General features: G+C 35.3%; 1 protein-coding gene across 1 annotated transcript in view; it reads right to left on the reverse strand.

Moving 5' to 3' along the window:
- LOC150091753 (uncharacterized) overlaps nucleotides 1–23,287 on the reverse strand; it is a 285,842-nt gene that overhangs the window by 184,368 nt on the left and 78,187 nt on the right. Inside the window, exons 9-11 of the mRNA XM_090376803.1 lie at nucleotides 22,397–22,501; nucleotides 9,586–9,700; nucleotides 5,586–5,810 (exon numbers count right to left, since the gene is read on the reverse strand). Of these exons, the coding sequence (XP_090232929.1) occupies nucleotides 5,586–5,810; nucleotides 9,586–9,700; nucleotides 22,397–22,501 (445 nt within the window). The remainder of the gene's footprint in view (nucleotides 1–5,585; nucleotides 5,811–9,585; nucleotides 9,701–22,396; nucleotides 22,502–23,287) is intronic.

Consider the following 23,287-nt stretch of genomic DNA (forward strand, 5'->3'; position numbering starts at 1 on the left):
CCACATCTGCTATCCTGCAATGCTTTTCAGAAAACGGGCTGCAGAACGTGTTTCAGAAGCTAGTGAATTCGCTGTAAAAGGTGTATAGAATGTGAAGGATGCTATTTTTAAAAAGAGACCCATACCAACTCCCAAGTGACTCGGACTCAGAGCAATGATCTCAGTCCATGTTTTTTCGAAACAGCCCTAGCATATATATATATCTATAAAAATTATATGAAAAGGAAAGAGAAGAAAGAGTAAGAAAAAAAATTTATGGACAAGTACCACTGATAGACAGAAAGCACCCAACACCCATAAATATTTTTCTCCTTTCCTTTTCTCAGCAGCTATTATATATATAAAAAGCCTTCAAAAGTTGAGAAAAATCAGTGTAAATTTTTTCAGCATGCCAAATTTGCAACCACATGACCCTGCTATGACCTACAATAATATGACTTTTCTATAATAAAGGGAAATTTATGACGACACTAAGGAAGAAGCAAGAAGATGAGTTTAGTCAGAATCCTTTAAAAGTTTGCTTGTATTCTTTGAAAATAAACACTAGCTCTACATTATAAATGAAATATTTTAATCTGAATATTGTTTAAATATCTACAATTCTTCTAGTATAATTAAGAACGGAGGCATATGACAAGAGGGAGGGGGGGAAAAAAAGAAAAAAAAAACAACAACTACATATAACGTTGTTTTGTTGTGTCTCTGTGTATGGTATGAATTAATTCATTAACATTCCACTAATATCAAGATTTGTATTCCTGTTATCTCTTTCAATGAACTAGTTTTAATATGAGAGAGAGAAAAAAAAAAAAAAAAAAAAACAGAACACTAATTACAAGACATACACATTTAACATTTAACTGTATACAGTAGAACTTTGATTGTCTGTCACCCTATTTACCGCCAGTCTCTGCTAACCGCCACTTAACCCCACTACACCATAATGCATCGTGATATTGGTGCCATGTGTCACCCAGTCTTTGTTTACAACTCACTGCATACGGTTGTATTTTAACCTCTTGTTTCATATTTTAGTAATTTTTATTTAGTAAACCCATTGAAATGACAGAGAAATGCAAGTGAGTAGTGTTGGGATAATCACAAAAAATTTAAATAATCAATCGTCTATGAAGAGATGAAGTGCTACAAGTATAGCATCGGTTTATGGAATAGGAAGAACAACAGTAAATGATATAAAGCATGATGCAGACAAAATTGAAAGCCACGTGTCAAAAATGGAAACCCACTAATAGTAATGCTAAAAGTCACAAAACAACGTAGCTTGCTAAAAATGAACAACTTGTTCATTTTTAGCAAGTTGTGTGTGTTATTTTGTTTGTTTGTATGTACATATTTTATTTTTATTATTATATCTATTTTTTATTACAGCAGGCCCCCGTTATAACGCGGTTCGCTTTACGCTGATTCGCTATAACACTGTTCTTATATTATAACCCATATCTGACTATAACGCTGTCACAGATCACTATAACGCTCTTTTACAGATTACATTTTTGACATATTTAACGAAATCGTTTCATTTGATGGAGTCGATAGCTTGAAAATGAATAGCAAAACAGCATTAAAACGTTTCCCACGCCGACTTGAGCAATTTTCCCACGCTCAGTGAAATTTTCTCGCACGCTAATTTAAGTATACTCACTTGTTACGTAGTTCCGAGATCAACATTTTAAAAAATGATCAAATATATTGCTTGTAATATTTGCGTTATATGCATTTATCCGAAGTCTAGTTAGTCATCACTCAGTACAGTATTAGACATCGTGCGTAACGGACAGTTTACTTGAACATTGTATCATAATTAATTCAACCAACGCAGTTATATTTTCGAAGAGCTAATAATGACCGACAGGAATGAAAATGCAACAACGTCTGGGCGCAGTACGAAGCCTATAAATGTAAGAAAAAGACTGAATTTGAAAATTAAATTAGACGTTTTGAAGCGAATCGATTTCAGTCAACGACAAGCGGATGTGTGCCATAATTTAGGACTCGCAAATTTAACTGTAAGAACAATTATGAAAAAATAAAGAATTAATTTTAGCAGCGGGAAAGATAGCTGTTCCACTGCAAGCAACTAGGACTAGACCGGCTATTAGGATTGAAATGGAAAGACTAATTTTATTGAAGATAATATTCCAATGCAGAATTCAGTATGCAGAATTAAATATTAAAAAAAAAGAGAGAGAGAGAGAGAGAGAAAGAGATTAGCCAATACGATGATCTGAAGAAAACTCGCCTAAAAAAAAAAAAGTGGAACCATTTAAAACTGGTAGAATAGATTTAAAATCCCGGGAGAAGCCGCTAGTGCAGATTAAGGAGCCGAAACTTTCAAAAAAGAACTTGTTAAAATTATTGAAGAGGGGTATTATGTGTTATACTTCTCAACAAGTTTTTAACATAGATGAAGCAGGACTTTTGGGGAAACGAATGCCTAAAAGAAGTTTCATATTGAAAGAACAAAAAACATGCCAAGTTTCAAAGCGGCGAAGGATCGGTTGACTTTATTGTTGGGTGGTAATGCTGCGGGCCATTTAAAATTAATACCCCTTTTAGTTTATTTGGAAGAGGGCCAAAGTTCAACTCAAAATCCACACATTTTTCATGATTAAATTCACCCATTAAATTCATTATTTTAATTGGAATTTTGTTTACTTTTGATACGCAAGTAGTTACCACATAATTATACGTATGTAATGCAGAATATTTTATATGTGCAAATATTTGAATATTAAATATTTTGACCGAAATTTGTGCATCTTTTCATTACCGTTTATTATTGATTAGGAAATATCCTATGGTACCGACCGCAGCTCACAAATACATATGTTACCTTATGGGAAAGAGGCGCTCGCTTAGCGCGGATTCACTTAGCGCTCTGTTTTTCCGGAACGAATGATCAGCGTTAAGCGGGGGTCACCTGTAATTTAATTAATTTATATATATATATTATTTTTTTTATTTATTTTTTGCTGGCTCCCGGGTTTGGGCAGCCTGGGAGCGGGACTTTAGTGCATGAGGCACTGTCAGAATGGTGGACCCAGGCCCGGTTTTCCATGTGCCTGGGGGACAGCCATCGGAGAGTGATTTCTGGGTACCGGCTGCTACCCGGTGGTGCAGAGGCCTTCCATACAGGCCTCTTTTGCATAAATTCTGCATAAATTCAGTTTTTCAGGTGGAGATAGCCGGAAGTCTAGGGGACACCATAGACATAATAATAATAATAATAAAAATGAACAACTGGATACTGCAATGTTTCAATGGTTTGTTCAAAAACGCAGCCAAGGAATTACACTGTCGGGCCCTATAATAATCGAAAAAGCCAATGAAATCAATAAAAAACTAGGCTGAGATCATTCAAGGCTAGCATCTGATGGTTGGGCAAATTTAAGTTTTGTCGATCCAGGGTGAGAAGCTAAGTGCAGACAGGACAGCAATTTCTGTTTATCATGAAAAACTACAGAAGGAAATCGAAGCTGATCGAAGTTTGGTTAAAGACCAAATATACAACTGTGATGAGACTGGCCTTAACTGGAAGGCACTACCTCAATGACTGAACATATGGCAGAGGGATATAAGATGCAAAAAGAACACATCACTATAATGGTATATGCTAATACCAGCAGTAGTCCTATAACAACCAAAGGCAACTGATTGCCTTCGGTTGTTATAGGAAATCCAAAAAAAAGCCTATATCATTTAAAAATATAAATTTAAAAGCTTTGCCAGTTAAACAATGCATGAATGAGCCAAGATATATTTCATGATTGGTTTCATAAAATATTTGTACCATGTGTACGATCACGTTTAACATCAAAAGGTTTATCACAATATGCAATGCTACTGATGGACAATGTGCCTACTCATCACATACATGTATGTGATTTAAAAAGCGATGAAGGCAAAATATCATACCACTTTCTGCCAGCAAACACATCTCTCATTCAATTGATGGACTAAGGCATGATTGAGAGTATGAAACGTTATTGCAAAATGCTCATTCAAAAACTTGTTTTGGCAGAAAATAAATTAGATGTGATAGAGTTTTGGAAAAGCTACACCATAAATTTTAAAAGTTACACTTTAAAAATATTTCAATGGAGGAAGTAAATGATTGGCTGGAAATGGACGTCAGATGCAAAATTTTAGACGACGAAAAAAGAGTGATGACAATTTCAGATGATTCTGAAACTGAAGAAGAAAAAGCTGCTGCTGAAACAACAAATATAATTAGCCACTGAGAAGCTGAAACTATGTTGTCAAAGTGCATTGAGTGGTTTGAGGTTGAAGAAGAAGCAGGTGCTATGCAAGTGTTACTTTTGCGTAAAATTCGTAACATTGCCTCCCAAAAGGCTCGTGGGATAATGAAACAAAATAAATTTAATCATGTAATATTGTTTTCTTTTAAATTTTTGTATGACATTACTAGACCAATGTAAGCCAAAATATTAAAAATAGGTATGATGTAGATATCTGTACTATGATTTTTCGATGACCTAGTAAAAAGTAAAGAATAATTAAAGTTTAATTAAATTCCATTAGGTTATGTATTATGTATTAAAATAAAAAAGTTAGATGACCCAGTCTATTGTATGTATGATGTTTTTAATGTATATAATGTTGGTGTAAATACGCCATAGAAAACTCTTAAACGAAAAAACTACGTTTATAGTGTGAAAGGGCATCATTTTATCTGTATCTCATGTTGTGCTCATCCTTCACAATGAGTTGCCATGTATTGCACTACCTCGAATAAGTAATGCTTCACTAAAAGAGAATACTATTGTTACTTATTCTCAGTGGGCACCACCACCCAGTTGGCACCATTTCAAGGCTTACTTTTTTTTTTTTTTTTAGCGCATCATTTTATCTGTATCTCGTATTGTGCTCAAAATATGCCCTTTCACACTACAAACATAGTTTTTTGTTTAAGTGTTTTCTATGGTGTATTTACACCAACATTATATAGATTATTTATACTCTTAAACATATGATGCCTTGTTGCATTTACTTTGACTTAAACTTTATTATGTACACCTTTTGGCATCTCTCATATTGTGGGATTATCTTCACAATTGGATTGTCATGTCTGCAATACCAGGGTATCTGCCCATCCACCAATGAAAGGCCAAGAAGTCTTGAAATGGTGCTGTTTGGGTGGTGGTGCCCACTGAGAATAAGTAACAATAGTCTTCTCTTTTAGTGAATTGTTACTTATTCAATGTAGTAACGTTACTTACTTATCCGAGGTAGTGCAATACATGGCAACTTGTTGTGAAGGATGAGCACAATATACGATACAGATAAAATGATGCCCTTTCACACTACAAACATAGTTTATTCATTTAAGAGTTTTCTATGGTGTATTTACACCAACATTATGTAGATTATTTATACTCTTAAACATATGATGCCTTGTTGCATTTAATTTGATTTAATGTTTTTAATGTACATATTCTATCATCTGTCTATTTGATTATCCATCATGGTTTCGGTCCTGTACTCTGACTGATAATTGAAGTTCTACTGTATAAAATTATCTGCAACTTCAACTAGTGACATACCTCCTTTAATTTAACTCTTAGTGTTTCCAAATCTGTATCTGGTGATAAAGAACCACTGCTTCCACTTGTCAGATCAAATACTTCAACAGTAGGAGCATCTTCTCCTTCTTCTGGAGTGGAACCTTGTGATATATGAGAACTATCACCACTGTCCAGTTTTTGGTCCTCGCATGAAGAGATGGGTAAATGGAGATCTTTAGGAGGTGGTGGCGGTAGTGGTGGCAACTAGAATACAATTAAAATAAAACCAAGTATGCAATGAAATAAACATGCATATTAGCAACTCCTTGATGGAATTTCATTTAAAACAAACCAAATTTATGAGGCTCAAAGATCATTCAAAATAAGAGCTAAACTCCTAACTGAATGGTGGCATAGGCCAAAATTAATAATAAAAGAGAATATCAATAAATATAACGATAATATATTTATTTTGATTAATAGATCAAAAAATAATATCTAAATATAAATTTTAACAGCAATTGCAGAGAAAATGCTAATTATTATTATTATTAATAATCACAAAAATAATAAATACTGCAAAGTTTAAAAAAGAAATTCAGTATGCTCAGTACTGAATTACCAATCCAAGCATTTGGTAATTGCACTGTTGATGATGATAATGCCCGGTAAGTATATATTATGAAGTGTCTTATTTTGATAATTAAAAAAATAATAATAAACAAATAAAATAAAATGGTTCCTTTTTCCACATTCCTCTTATGTGAAATTTTTTCATATTAATGGCAGAGATCCCACCCCCACCAAATTAAAGCAAAAAAAATTTATTTTCAACAAAAAAGGAAAAAATAAATAAATAAAGAAAAAAAAAAAAAAAAAAACATCAAACTTGCTGTGGTGTAGCACACAGCAAGATATTGGTTTACACCAGGTCTGATTCTAATTCTGTTGAAAGAGCCAAGTACAGGCATTTTTGAAATTTCTCATCATAATGGATTGGTAGTGCATACAAGTATCATGATCATGATGCACAGGATTGAACTCCCAAATGACAGCCAATTATTGTCATTTATTCATGTAAAATAAAAGGTTGGATAAAGCCTAGAGATTGAGACCCATTAACAGATATGAAAACAGGAACACCAAATATGAAAGTTAAAAATATTTGTTAGCAAGTCTTAATCTCTAGGCTTTGTCTGATGTGTAATTTGCCAGATATAAAAATTTTGAAACAACAGCACTTTGTGCATTTTTATTCATGGTCTTTGTAAAATATAAGGATGAGTCAAATCAAAAGAGATTTTGATTATCTAAATTTAAATTCTACAAACAAAATTTCACGGGTGTAAATTAGGAAGTGGTACTAAAGCTGCTACTGAACAATTGGACAAACTGGTTGTCCTGCATGCATGGGGAGAGATGAACAGCAGAGACAATGACATTCACAGTGACAGGTTATAATGGTGCCAATGCCAACCAACCAAGGCTTTTATGAATAAGATAAAAAAAAAAAAATAATAATAAAATAAATAAATAAAGTGTGTGGTGTGCAGATTGGATAAATGCCTTAACTTTGTTTCATTTTTCTCACCCACACGTTACAATATAAAAATTATTTTTATGTAGTAAACATTTTTAAAACATACCAAACACACACAGTGAAAGAAGTTAAGAGTATAGTGCTGCTATTTGTCGGCATCCACAAGGTCTTATTTAATGATATTTTTGATTGCTTTTTTTATTTCATGTTTTCTTTAGACTTTTGTTAGGTTAAAACAGAGCAATGTAAGTTAATAAAGCAGTTTTATATATATTTTGAAACTAAAATATATAATTATAAAAATATACATTCACTGTGTGGTATTGTGCAAATACCATAGTAAATATACTTGATGTGTCATGTGATTTGTTGCTAAATCTGAAAACGTGAACTACAGGTAGTTCTTGACTTTACGAGTTAATTAGTTTCTAGCACGCTCGTAAAGCGGGAATTTATTTCCTATAGACAATGTTAAAAATAGAGGTTACATTATCAACAATGAAATTAGTTAGCTAATTAGTTTATGTTTAAACAATGATTGATTTATCCAAAGAAATGAAAACGTAGCCCGTAAAATCAAGCAAATTATAATAATAGAGAAATTATTTACGACTTACAAATGTTAAAGAATGCTTATTCTTCATCATCATCGACTAAATGCACATTCGTTGATCACTCCTTATTGGCTTGGCACTGGTTGGTTTGTTGCATAAGGAGTCGTCTTCTTCAGAAATGCTTCAAGAGGAGTTTGTTTCCAAGATAATCTTCTCTTTTAATTATAAATTTCACGATTGCATAAGCATTTTTTAACGGCACACACAAATTGCAACTAACACGATTCGCGTGGAGTAACAAGTTTACGAAGCTTTAAAAAAAAGGAATGAAGAGAAGATTCTGAAAATTTGTTTTTTATATGATTAATGATTTCAGTAAACGGAAACACATTTCACCATAATAACGTAAAAACCCACAGTATTCCAGCTATTGGTATTATCGCAAATGCAATAAGAGCAAGTTTACTACCCATTTATAATTAGATGCACTAACAGAAAAACCCAACAAACCAGAAAGTGCAAATTGTTTTTATAGTTTTATGGTAGTGAACTCCAGAAACGTGCTTTAATATCACAAAGCCATTCAAAATTGATTGTTATAACGGAACATATGATAACGATGAAAGTGTAGTGCATTTTAATGATTTGAATTAGCAACTAATACAATTTACAAACCACGCTCATGACCTTTTATATGGCTTTAAGGTCACGCTTGTGACCTTAAAAGTGAAATTTTAGAGAGACAGTTATACAGCGAAAATTTCAACTTCCGAGATCTTGAAACGAATTACCAAAAAACAATGTGTTATTGGGTACACATTACGATATTTTCACGATACGACGGTGTCTCTGGAACTGATTAATTCGTAAAGCGGGGTACACTGTATTGTATAGCTATGCACGTGGCTTGGATGCGGTATTTATGAATGTTTATCATTAATTTTTTGCAATTAATGATCATATTTTCAATTTTGTATATACTTGATACTTGGGGGGGGGGGGGGACTCGTAAAGCGAGAACTGCCTGTACACTCTCCTAAATTTATTGGGCTAAATTTATCATTGTCATAAATGTATTGTACACTGTATATGTCTGTCTCCATTAAATTAAAAATGAAAAGCAAGTAAATAAAGTAATGACTGCACAAGTTTAAAAGACTTCTGGTGAAAATGTCACACTAAAATACCTAACTAATTTTATAGTAGTATATAAAAATGGCTTTTTTGTTTAATAGCAATGTTACTAGCTTATTTACAATTCACCAATATTAATGCTACAAATGCATTCGTGCTTTTGAATTCTCAAAGTGTGCAGTTTAGCTGGGTAGGCAACAGGACAGGAAATTACATGAGTTTAATAAAAGAATTGAATAATGATATAAAAATATTACACTACAACTTACAACTTAAAATTAGTTACAATTAAGAAAATATATCCACCATGATGCACTTGCCCTGGTGTTTTGTTGATAAGTGTTAAAGAAATAATTAATGTCCTGAATTTGTGTCTTGCCAAGCATAACCTTAATTGCTGCATTATCATGTGGTATATTAGCATTCCTTTATCACAACAGCATTGAAGACACAACTGTCTTATCTTTGAAATTCATTTACTTTTGTGATATTAAAAAAGGTTTCTTTTTATACTCTGTTACAGCTACCTTATGGATTAAATGGGGGGAAAAAATCTAAGATAGCTCTACTTGGTGTAAATATTGCAATCAACAGTTACAACAGGAAAAGATTTTCCTTAAAATATACTATACAAAAAAAAAAAAAACCATCAAATGTAACAGCATATAAACAAAACAGGTTCTTTCAAAGTGTTCTTTAGAACATTATTAACATTCTAACGAAAATGCAATTCTATTTAACTGTTTCTTACATAACTAGAAAATTAAGCAGCATAATCTGAATGGAAAGTTAGGTGAAAAATATCACATACTTGAGAAAATGGCAGTTGCTGTTGTTGCCTCTGTTCTTTATCTGCTTGTAATGACTGTGAAATCAAATGTGCAATTTCACTATTGGTACTATCTTTTTCTCTTCCAATTAGAAACCTGAGAAGAAATCAAAACCATCCAATTTCAAAATGAAATCATTTTTGGTGGAAATTATTATTATTATTAGTAGTAGTAATACTAGAGGCAAAAGATGCAAGAAAGCAAGCTTATAAAGCATCAGCCAAAAAAAAAAAAAAAACCCACATCACCTGTCTACACCCCTCCAATAATCTGTCTAGTTCCTCCTTGAATTTATTCAAACTATCCACTTCCACAACAATAGATGGAAGTTTGTTCCAACAATCAACCTGCTGGCTGAAGGCAAACCTCTGCACATCTACCTGGCAACCATCCTGTCTCAATTTGAATTTATGTCCCCTCATGTGTATAGTCTAACCAAGAGGAACAATGCCATCAGCACTGAGCTTGCTCAATCCATTCAAAGCCTTAAAAACCTCAGTCATATAGTAACATTTTAAACTTATAAAGTAAACTATAAAATCCAGCACATTTTACAAGGGAAAAAAAAAAAAAAAAATCAACATTTTACAATCTGGAAATATTAAGAAAGCAATCTGCCACTTGTATCACACAACCTACCCTTGAAACGAGTTGCCCTTGTATTGCGCCACTGTAAGACAGATGGTCTCTCCAAAAGGTTAATTGCCATTTGTTTTAAAGATGAGAATGCTATAATATCCTGGTTCAGAACTAACTGGCTATTCATCAGATAACAGGTGGGTTCTAGTGGCAATACACAGATAAAAGAGTTGTAAAGAAGTTGTTCAATGTGAGATGCCATGTGGTATACAAAATCAGTTTTCAAAGTTGTAATATAGCTAAAGCTAGCTGGTTTGTATGAGTGTTATCACTAGAGACCACCTGCTATCTGTTGGGGAGGGAAGGTTAGTCCTGAAACAGGCTGTAACAGAAGTAAGTCTTATCTTCTAAGCCATAGGTTCCCAAATGGTGAGGTGCAAGAGGACGGCAAGTGTGGCGTGAAGGTACAAAGACAATCAAGGATTTAGAGACATTTTCAAAAAATTCATATGCCAAAAATAAATATGAAGGTAATTTTCTTATTTATTTTGTTACATGTGATATAATATGGTAAATATATGTATAGAAAAGCATAGAATTTTCCAGAAGTTTCTAGATTTTATTCAGTAATATTATTACTTTTATATCAAATAGATTTTAAAAATAAAAAATGGGTTAAAAATAATGTAAATTAAAAATATACAAATTAAAATGTGTTTAACCATTTTAAAAAGAGGATTTGCCGATCTTTTCTAGAAATTTCTAAGCATTTCATGAATACATTAAAATTATATATAAGGAGAGTGGCGAGCGCCTTCAGCCAGTTTTATTATAATTAATGTAGTGTCAAGTATAATTAGTGCAGTGTCAAGTATTATAATTAGTGCAGTGTAAAAGTGATTAAATTAAGGTGAGAATTAGTGATTTATTTATTAAATAGTGTAAAGGTGTCATCTCCGTGTTAAGTGTGATGTTAAATATCATAGTATGTTATTTTTGCATTTATTTGCAAGATTTATATTTAGGATTAAGAATAAAATAATTTTTTATTTGCAGATTGGTGTAAGCAGAATGAGCAAATTTTCATTCTGAGAGTGTGGCTCAGAGAAAAAAGTTTGGGAACCATGTTTTAAGCAAATAACTACCATATTTTCTGGCTTATAAGATGCGGTTTTTTTCACGAAGAAATACTCGGAAAATCACCCTGCGTCTTATATGGTTAATGTCAGATTAGGCCTAAAGACTACCGGCAATGCATTTTCAATGATGCAGTGCCGGTAAACTGAGTTCTGAAAACTTCCCTTTGAAATTCACACCAATTTTACTTAAGATTTATCTGTTGAAATATATTTTTAACAATTATCAGTGGTTACAATCTATGGCAACAATACATACCAGTAATCTTTTTTTCGTGGAAAATTTGCCTGGCGAAAGCAAGAGGAGAAACTTCGACAAGCAATAAAGTCAAAACACAACCATTGCAAGCAAAAAGCTAGATGGGAGGAACTGGAGAATGAGATGAAGACGTGGGTTACAGATCAGAGGAGTCAAGGTATTGCTGTAACGACTAAAAATATCATTTCTGAAGCTAAATTGAGGGCAGCTGCAAGAGGGCATGACTTTACAGGTGCTATAGATTAAATATAAAATAGCGAAATGCTTAAAAATGCTTAAAATAGATTTATGAAGAGACACGGATTAGCAATGCAAACAAGAACAAAAATAGCACAGAAAATGCCTGAGGAGTACAAAAACAAAATTATTGATTTTCACCGATTTATTATCAAAGTCAGAAAAGAAAATGACTTTGAACTTAGTCAAATTGTAAATATGGATGAAGTTCCATTGACGTTTGACGTTCCCTCTAATAAGACAGTTGATTTTAAGGGTGCTAAATCTGTGACCATTAAAACTTCCGGCAATGAGAAATCCCAATTTACAGCAGTGCTGGCATGTTGTGCTGATGGTACCAAGTTACCACCATTACTAATATTTAAAAGGAAAACAATGCCGAAAGAAAGCATTCCAGCAGGAGTTTTTATTCAAGTTCACCCCAAAGGATGGATGGATGAGCATGGCGTGAGGTTTTGGCTGGAAAAGGTGTGGTCACGCCGTCCTGGTGGACTTCGCATGAAGCAGTCGCTTCTCGTGTGGGATCAGTTCTGGTCTCACCTAACTAATTGTACTAAGATAAGATTAAAAAGTTTAAACACGCAAATGGCTGTAATTCCTGGAGGGTTAACAGGTCAACTGCAACCCCTGGATGTATCAATAAATAAGCCTTTCAAGGACTAAATGCGTGAAGAATGGAATAAATGGATGATGCTTCCACAGCATGAACTAACATCAACAGGGCACATCAAAAGACCTACCATTGTACAGATTTGCCAGTGGGTCAAAAATGCTTGGAATGAAATTAAAATGGAGACAATAGTGCGATCGTTTAAGAAGTGTGGCATAACCAATGCTCTTGACGGCACGGAAGACGACCTTTTGCATGAGGAAACAGATTCATCTGACTCTGAGATCGCTCATAACATGGACGATGGTGACATTGAATATCTTGAATATTATGATGATTTCAGCAACGGCTTTTTAGGGTTTAAGGATAAATGAAAATGTCAGAGATTTCATAAACTTTAGAACAAATAAATATTTTTTAAAATTTTTTGTGTTTTATGAATTGAATAAAAACTCCATGTTGTAAGTCCATTTAATAAAAAAATAAATGTAACTCCATTTAATTTATTTTTAATACCTACCCCCTGATTACATCCCGTATCATGCCATGTCGTCATATTTGTTTACATCAGTCGGTAAAAGATCGCTTCTTAATTTCACCGTAAACAGTATCGAAGGATAATAGAAGGGTTATTATTTTTTCCAAAATATGTGGCCAAAACTAGGGTGCGTCTTGTATGCCCGTGCATCTTATAAGCCAGAAAATACGGTACTTAAACCTTTGGCAAGGCCATCTGTTTGAAATTAGTGCAATACCAGGGCAACTCATTATAAAGTTTTCTTTCTCTCTCTCTCTCTCTCTGTTGTGAGAATTAAGACCAATGCATTATTCCACTGGCACCAAACACAGATGAAGGACAAAGTGGCCCCTGCAAACATCTATATAGCTTTATGTATACAGGGTGTCCGCAAATGTTTCCAATTTTGATATTTTTTTTTTATTCAGAATTACTTCAAGCTACACTCATGAAACACATACTAGCTGAAAGATCAATTCAATAAGTTTTTATTAAAATTGGCACTCGGCTGCCAGTTTTGCATTCTACCCGCTATGCAGCACATTCACCAGAATGGCAAAATGGTGACTGGGCTGGAGAAAGCATTCTGTGTGTTGGCATTTCATGCAACACACAGAATGGCCCCTGAGATCACCTGATCTGACGCCAATGGATTTCTTTATGTGGGGTTATGTGAAGGACAGTGTGTACATTTCTCCTCTACCAACAACACTGCAAGAGCTGAAGGCACAGATCACAGGGACCGTTGGTAAAATTGATTGCAAAATGAAGCACAGCATGTGGCAGGAGACTCAATATTGCTATGATATTGCTGGAGTTAATCATGGTGCCCACCATTGAACTTTACCAATGACTTTACATACCTTCATAAAACTTATTAAATTGATCTTTCAGTTGGAATGTGTTTCATGAGTGTAGCTTGAAGTAATTCTGAATTAAAAAATATCAAAATTGGAAACATCATTTACGGACACCCGGTATTATAACTCTGAATTTCTTTCTTTTAGTGCACTGTCATATTCAATAAACTTTGTAACTTAGTGCAACCTATATAAGCACTGATCATACAGTGCTTGTACAGGCTGATTATTAGTTTTATGTCAATTTAGGACAGCTGAGAGCAGAGAGAAATTGAAAATGCCCAGTGTGGGTACAACTGGAATAATGTATGCTTCATTAAACCCATGGTTAATCTCTTCCATAAAGAGCAACTTCATCATCATTATCAGCCATTTTCAACAACTTTCCAATTCCTTTTGTGCAATGGCCATCCATTTACTACCCACGAACTCGTGAATTTCATCTGTCCATCTCCGTCGTTGTCTTCCAGGTTTTTTTCTAGATCCTCTTGGGTACCATTCTTTTATTTTCTTAGTCCATCTGTCATCATATCTTCAAGCTGTGTCCTGCCTGCCCAAGACCATTTTAGTTCTTTAGTTTTGATAAAAATGTCCTTTACTTGAGTTTGTTGCCTAATCCATGTGTTTCTCTTCTTATCTAACAGTCTGATTCCTAATATAATTTGTTCCATCTTCGCTGTATAGTTCTCAGCTTTTCTTCCATTCTTTTGGTGAGTGCCCAAGTTTCACTTCCATAAGTCATGGTGGGGAGTATACATTGGTTCATTATTTTACATTTCAGACAAATTGGGATGTTGCTACTCAGTATGTGACTATATTTCCTAAATGCTATCCATCCAAAATTTATTCTTCTCTTGACTTCCAGCCATTTATCATTATTAAGGCTAATGACTTGTCCCAGATAAGTATATGAATCCCCCTTTTCAATTACTGCTCCTTTAATGATTATATTCCTTTCTGTGGCATACTTGTTCATCATTACTTTTGTTTTAGCCATATTCATCTTTAGTCTGAAATCCTTACTAACTCTGCATAACTGATTAAGATTTTTCTCTAATTCTTTGGGATCATGACTTATGACCACAATGTCATCTGCAAATCGTAAATGGTTTAGATGCTCTCCATTCACATTGACTCCTGTGACCAGTCTAACCTTCTGAAAATCTCCTCAAGGGCAACAGTACACTAACAGTTTGTTTGTTATTTGGTTTTTAGGAGCATTAGCAACTAAGGCCATATTGCTCCGGGGATATGCGGTGGTCATTCCCTGACCTTTCCGCCACTTCCGTATTTGGTGGTCACGGGCTCGAACCCCGGTCTAATCAAGAAGCGTATGCTACGCACTGCTGCTCCTGCCCACCTGGCTACGGAGACGCCGGCAACAGTACACAACTTCAGAGATATTGTGTCTCCTTGTCGAACTCCTTTCTCAATTTTAAATTTGCTACTGTATTTGTCTAGTCTAATAAAGGAGGTAGCATTCTCATATACTTTCTTCAAAATTATAATTTCCTTATGCTGTATGGAGTCAAATGCCTTTTCATAATCCACAAATGCCAGGCATAATGGTGTTTTATATTCATTTGCTTTCTCCATTAACTGTGATATTACATGAAGGTGATCCATAGTTGAGAATCCTGTCCTAAAGCCAGCTTGCTCTTTTTGGTTGATTCTCATCAAGTATTTTTTCTAATCTATTAGTAATGACCCTTGTGAACAACTTGTAGGTATGGGATAACAAGCTAATTGGTTTATAATTTCCAATTTATCTCCTTTCTTACGCATCAAAACTATGATTGCATTATTCCACTACTCAGATATCACGCCTTTTCTAATGCATTTTGTGAAGAGTTTTGCCCGTTTTTGTGTCATGTCTCTTCCTCCCAATTTTAACAACTTCATCTTCCCCCGAGAGCTTTCTGATTCTTCATTTTCTTTAACGAAGGATATCGGGTGTGTTGTCTATGTTACTAATTTGTGATCCATCTTCCCCGCTGCTGGCATCATTCCCTTGCTCCTTGTACAATTCTCTATAGCAGTCTTCTGCTATTTGAATTATGCCTTCTCTGCTATTTATAAGTACACCATTGCTATTCTTCAGTTTCAGTATAATTTGTCTTTCTGTATTACTGCTCATGTTGCTGATTTAAGTCCTTTGTTTTCCCTTAATGCTTGTTCTACCTTTCTTGTGTTAAATCTTCTTATGTCCTCACTGAGTCTCTTTCTAATGGCTTTCCATAACTCAGTATACTCAATTTTATCCTTGTCAGTGTTTATCTTGTTCTTCTTTTGTCATCTTCGGTTCATCATGACAAGTGTTTCCTGACAATTTTTTTCTTCTTTCGATTTCTTTTTACCTATAGGTTTCTTCGGCTTTATCATTTTCAGAAAGTTTTAGTATTCCTCGTCAATATCTTGGTCCTGAACAGTCTGTAGAAGCTCAAACTTTTTCTTAAGTTCCAGTATATACTACTTTTTTCCCTCTTCTGTTATCTCAAAGACCATATTATTTACTCGAGTCAGTTTTTTCCTTTCTTTCTTACATCCATATCCAGTGTCCATCTTACCATTTGTGTGATCACTTCCAACATTTCTCTTGTTCAGAATGGTAATATCATTCAAAATATATCTTCTGTTAGTGAGGATGAAGTTGATTTTATTAGTTGTTAAAAGCAACTTACTAATATGCAAAACAGCAACTTACTAATACGAAAACACAAGATTTAATTGCACATAACCAAGGTTTTTTGTGTGGTTGATATAACTGGTCATACAGGCACACGAATAAAGTAAAGGAAAACAACAGGTGGCTCCAGGTCATTCACTAGCTTCACACTCAATATTAATGCTATGGAAGAGAAGGCCTAGTGAGTGAATCTGATCAACCACCCTGATTTTTCTCTGTTTATAGTTATAATGGCAGTAAAGGTGAAACTTAGTAATCTTTACTATTATGTGCGATAAATTGAATTTCTCTACAGTACATTATTAAAAGCAAAATGTCATGTAAAGTGATAAAGATTTCCACATTATAATAATTATTTCTTGTGAAGAACAGTTAATTTTTTCTTTATTCTGCATATATTTAAAAGAGTAAGAGATTACCTCAATCTTTTGCGTAGAATGCTTCAAATCTCCAAATGTAACGAATAAAATAAACGGATAAAATAACTTAATGAATTCTTTTGCTCATAGAAATATGACTGATTCGACGCACAACGGAATTGAAAGCCGAAAGCCCCCATCCAGCCCCGAAAAACATCAAGCCAACTCAGCAAGGCCATGTGTGCGAGAAGACATTGTATCAGAATAAATAATTTAAAATTGGAAAATCGCTTACAGAATAAATAATTAAAATCACAATTAAAAATTTGGACGAACACACAAACAAAATTCACAGGTTTTCCCTTCCTTAAGCAGACAACGCTTTTTAACTGATTGCCGTGTTCACAGGATGGAAATATCGCAAAATATGTGTGTATATGTATGTTTTAGGCTCTTAAATGAAGATTATTTGTATTGATGCATGTGTAAAAAAGACCAGAAATCCGAAATCAGGCAAAGACGTCACACAATGATAGAATCTTCGTGTAGTTTCATTTCAAGAGTTTCAGTGATCAATAATTTAACATAATTATGTTGTATGCTTAAAATTTTCACTTCATTGAATAGGAATGCATGACCTTCACTGACGGCATGAAAGCCCAATTCTGACGCAGTTGTACGCGTCGGAATTGGGCCCTTCTTACGATGAATCGCACTGACTACAAGAAATCTTGTTGTTGTTGTTATTTTGGTTTTTAGGAGCATTGGCAACTAAGGCCATATTGCTCCGGGAATATGCGGTGGTCATTAATTGACCTTTCCGCATCCTCCGTATTTGGTGGTGACGGGCTCGAACCCCGGTCTAATCAAGAAGCGTGTGCTACGCACTGCTGCTCCTTCCCACCTGGCTACGGAGGCGCAAGAAATCTTGTATACAAGGTCATTTACCTGTACCAAGCAAGGAAGAACTGTGTGATTTTTTAATATATTATGGAGCTACTGCATAGGCCTGGCTATAATTTAGAATTCTGTATTTTTAAAGAGTTTATTGGGTTGCTTGTACCATTGTTCAACGTATGGTATAGAAATAAAGTGTTTTTTATTGGTTTTATTAATAGGTATCATATTTTCTGCCTTATTTTTAGCTTGTAATCTGATTTGATTTATAATGGAGAGCGGATAGCCTTATTTAAAAACCTGTTGGATAGTGTATCAATTTCTAAGTGTAAGTCGGTTTAGAAGTAGAATATTTGTAAGCATTAAAGAACTGGTTAAATATTATGGCCGTTATAAGTAAATGGATGATAACTTCTATAATGCAGGTACTACTTCACAGATAAATGGAGTAATTTTGAAAGCACAGGCACTTAGTTCATAAGCTACTTGGTGGAGATGATGACACATTTAAAGCTTATGAAGGCTAGCTTTGGAGATGGAAGGTATGTGAATCTACATTTGGTAACATTACAGCAGCAGAAGCATTTTCTGAATTTCTGCATAATGCAATTCAAGATGGTTTGTTGTTGTTTTGTTTGTTTCCTGGCTATGGAGGCACCTTCAAGATGGTAAATTCACAGATGAACAACTGTACAACTCTGACAAAACAGCACTGTAATATAAACTTCTCCCCGACATGACACTGGATATTAAGAAGGCACCCAACAAAGCAGGCATGAAAACTAACTAAGAGAGAATTACTGTGCAGAAACAAATGGAAATCGCAAGCCAAAGCCACTGTTCATCAGGAAAAGTTGAAGGTATTTTAAGCACGTCAACATGAAATCTCTACCTATGATTTATAAAAATAGTTCCAATGCTTGAATGATGAGCAATATTTTTCTTCATTGGTTGAAAGTGAGTTTGTACCATCAGTGAGAGAGCACTTGCTTTCTGGTTCTTCCATTGTCTAATGTCCTGGAATCAAAAAATGGCAAGATCAGAGTCCTGTTTCTGCCAAGGAACACAACTGCATTAATTCAGCCCATGGATCGGGGCATTATTTAAGCCTTCAAAGGCTACTATCACGGTGAGTTACTTGCTGGTGTTGTGAACTCAGAAATTCAAGTTCTAGAATTTCCGAAAGCATTAATACTGAAAGATGTTGCATACAATATTGGATTAGAGTGAGAAAAGTACTCTCAACAGCAATATAAAACTGCTGAAAAAAACATATTAGAAAATACAAGACCACCTAATAATAACTTTGAATTAGCAGAATTTTAAGAACAAGAAGCAAAGGCTACTTGCAATGTACTTGGTGGCAGTCTTGAAGCAAATGACCTGACCATCAGATTGAGGTGGATGCAGAAGCTCCAAGTTGCACATAACCTGAGCAAGGAAGAAATTGCAGCTTCTGTGAACAGTGGGAAAACAATTGACAAACAGAAGGCCAGTGATAGGGAGTGACTCAGAAGATAATGTGGATGACTCGTGCAAGGAAAAAGCACCAGAAATTAACAAAGTGCTGGAAAACATAAACAAGGTGATGGTGCTGTTAGAATGAAAGAGTGATAATGAACATCTTCATTTATTGCACTTGATCGCTATTACGAATTACACCGATGAGCCAAAACATTATGACCAGCGAGCTGTTATGCAAATCGAAGCAACTGCAGGCGAACTACGGCGCGTGCATGGGTCGGGACACAGTATAAAAAACACCTGATACTGAGCTCCGTTAATCAGCGCTACTCTTGTTCTTCAGATGGGAAAGGCAGTGGACTTAAGCGAGCTTGACAAAGGTCAAATTGTAATGGCCAGACGACTGGGTCAGAGCATATCCAAAAGGGCACGGCTGGTGCAGTGTTCACGGTCAGCCATGTTAGTACCTACTGAAAGTGGTCCAAGGAGGGGAACCTACGAACCACTGGCGAGATGTTGGAAGACCACGGCTCATCGATTCTCGAGGTGAGTGAAGGCTCTTCCGGATGGTACGTGGCAACAGAATGGAAACTGTGGGCCACCTCGCTGGTAATTGGAATGCTGGTGATGGGAGTAATATGTCACAACACACAATACATATAACCATGCTGAAAATAGGGCTGCGTAGCCGCAGGCTGCCCATGCCAACCACAGTTCACAGGTGACAGCACCCTACAATGAGCACACGAGCATCGAAACTGGACCTTGAGTAATTGGAAAAAGGTCGTCTGGTCCGATGAATCACGTTTCCTGTTGCACAATGTGGACGGCCAGGTACTCATGCGTCGTTTACCTGGGGAAGTGATGGCACCTGGATGCACCATGGCAACGGTCTTCCCCTCTGGCGGTGCAGTCTTTCAGCAGGATGATGTGCCATACCACACTGCCCGGAATGTTCAAGACTGGTTCGTGGAACATGAGGAAGACTTCCAGGTATTGCCCTGGCCTCCAAATTCCCCAGACATCAATCCCATTGAGCATCTGTGGTTTGTGTTGGAACAGCAACTTTGATCTGCGGTGTCTCAACCACGGATCTTGCAGCAATTAAAGGATCTGCTGGGTTACGTGTTGGTACCAGATTTGGTTATTTTGTTATTTTGGTTTTTTTTTTTTTAGGAGCATTAGCAACTAAGGCCATATTGCTCCGGGATATGCGGTGGTCATTCCCTGACCTTTCCGCATCCTCCGTATTTGGTGGTGACGGGCTCGAACCCCGGTCTAATCAAGAAGCGTGTGCTATGCACTGCTGCTCCTTCCCACCTGGCTACGGAGGCGCCTTGGTACCAGATACCACAACACACATTTAGAAACCTTGTAGCATCCATGCCTTGCTGGGTACAAGCTGTTTTGGCTGCATGTAGAGGACCAACATCATATTAGGTAGGCGGTCAATGTTTTGGTTCATCAGTGTATGTACTGAAAAGATGCTGTTACCAGCTCTGGCAAATTAAATTACACGACTATTTCAGAATGGATGTGTTAAATGTAAGTCCATAACAGCATTGTGTATTAGTAGAATGTAAAGGGAATGATATAACCTTTAATACTTTGTCTTTTAGTCTGATACTCATAAAACATTAATAATAAAGTATTTATTTACTAAGTGAAGTGGATTTATGTTTTAAAAAGAACTGAGAAAAAATTGTAAAAATTTTTTGGCTATAATGCACTTTGCTTTATAACATAGGTATTAAAGCTGTCACCCAACGTCCATACTATACTGAGATTGTATATATTAATGATGTTTACTAATTGACTGAAAATCCTAACAACAATTTTGCCAATAACAGTACACATTCTCTTTTCCAGTTCAACAAATTGTGCTCTGTGCAAAATAGCCAATTTTTTAATTTCTACCATCAGTTCTTTAAATGCTGATCTCGAGGTATTCTCCAGAAGGGAGAAGAAAACTTAGTTAATTCCAATCCATCCACTCCCATCCTGTCTTATTTCTTACAAAAAATAATCTGCTGCTCTAATGCTCACCTTCAACAATACTCGAATTTCTAGAGAAGAGCTGATAGCTTTCCCACAGAACCTCCATGGAATATTGATTTTTCACTCTACTGCAGAAGACTGTACTCAACATGTGGTGTCCCCAAGTATTATGCTTAATTTTCTAGAGGGTGGGTTGATGTAGTTTCAACAACAAAAATTTTAAATTAAAATATCACAATTAGATCAGTGATGAGCACTTTTTATTGTGGCCCTGCATTTTTATCTGCTTCAGTTATTACAGCATTACATTGGTTTTTTTATATAGATTAATATAGTTAGAAAAAAATTTTTACAGCTCTGTATTGGTACACAAAATTAACCTTGCACCCTCTTGTTTTAGTTTTCTTTCTGTGGAGTTTTGGTTTCAATTCCTCTACAATAGAAGTATGACAGGGAAATAATTTTTTTGGATAACAAGACTGCTGTAATTAAAGATATTATTTGTTCTTATTAATATCTAACATAGTGTCAAAATAAAAAAAAATGATGTGCACCGTTTCAAATAATTTCTTGTTTTTTCCCACCAAAAATAGTAGTAAGTGTACACCATTCAGTACTTTGAGTGGCACATAATAGTCTTAGGTGCTAATACACCATAAAACTCCTAATAACCAACCAATTAACCAATAAGTACTTTGAGGAGAAAAAAAAATTACTATTTAGTATTTATCCCCACCCCATTCCCTATCACACAGCTGTTCAGTTTCGGTTATATGCATTTTCTATAGATATTGCACGGGCATTGTTTTTCTTAATTAGTATATGTAATTATACCTTTTTTTTCTAAACCAGTCCAAAAATATGTATCACGTACAAAGTTTGACTTCCAAATCACCAAACTAACTTTTTTTCTTGTTCGTTATCTGTTACACTTCTGCTTTTAGAAACAGCTTTTCTGTTTTCTGAAGACTACAATCAAGAGGTATAGGTATTCAAACTGAGCATCAAGAAATATCTTTGTCTTCTAAACACATACACAGTATTATAAGTCCCAACTGAATAACCTTTTGTGTTTAGAGTTATTGTGTTGTGTGTGTGTGTGAGAGAGAGAGAGAGAGAGAGAGAGAGAGAGAGAGAGAGAGAGAGAGAGAGAGAGAGAGAGAGAGAGAGACTGTAAAATGAATACTAACTTCACCAAACCAGATGTGTTTCTAAGTACTGAGGCAGCATAAGCTTGTGTCACTCCAACCAAAGATTTTCCATCAACTTCAATTATCTGGTCATTTACCTGGATCCTGTTGGGGGAAAAAAAATAACATCGGTCAATATTTAAAAATATAGATTTACTGCAGTTACTGAGAGCAAAAAAATTAAACAGATTTAAGAAAATAATGTTTGTTTGGTATCAAAAAGGAGAGGGCTCTGTGAAGTCAGTCCTCACCTACAAATATCTGTAGTGGGCGGCCTGCGGTTCCATCTGAATAACCACAGTACCTATTAGTATGAATGCATCTAGCTTGGTTTGGATGAGTCTGCTCCTTGCAAACATCCAGTAAGTTCAAGAGTTAGCACCCAATTCATAGCTTGGTGACCAAAGTCTCAGCCTCTCTGAGACCAGTAAATTCAAGAGTTAGCACCCAATTCACAGCTTGGTGACCAAAATCTCAGCCTCTCTGAGACCACCCCAATGAGAAATAAACTCCAACGGGACTTGTATCCAGGCTGTACATACCCTAATTAAATTGGTAAGGGTAAGTTGCTCACCACATGTACACAGACCATAAGTAATATGGTAATCTGTGGACAGATCTCTCCAACAAAACCACTACAAAGTTGCCCCAGTAACCTTCTAATGGTCTTGTTGGATGTTAGCTATCATGTCTTAGGGTCCTGTTTCTGTTTATTTAGCATCATAGAATGGCTAGTGATCGAAAAAGATACTATAAACAGAACCTTAAGGCACATGTGGAGATGTTTAAATAGGAGCAGCAGGGTTCCACTCCCATGCGGAAACTTCACTGCTAGTAATGCTCTACATATAATCATCAATTATCTGCAAGGTTCGTACCACCGAGAGTAAA

Source organism: Mastigoproctus giganteus, chromosome 1, assembly GCF_048544385.1.
Source record: "Mastigoproctus giganteus isolate SK-2022 chromosome 1, ASM4854438v1, whole genome shotgun sequence".
In the NCBI taxonomy this organism is placed as follows: Eukaryota; Metazoa; Arthropoda; class Arachnida; order Uropygi; family Thelyphonidae; genus Mastigoproctus; species Mastigoproctus giganteus.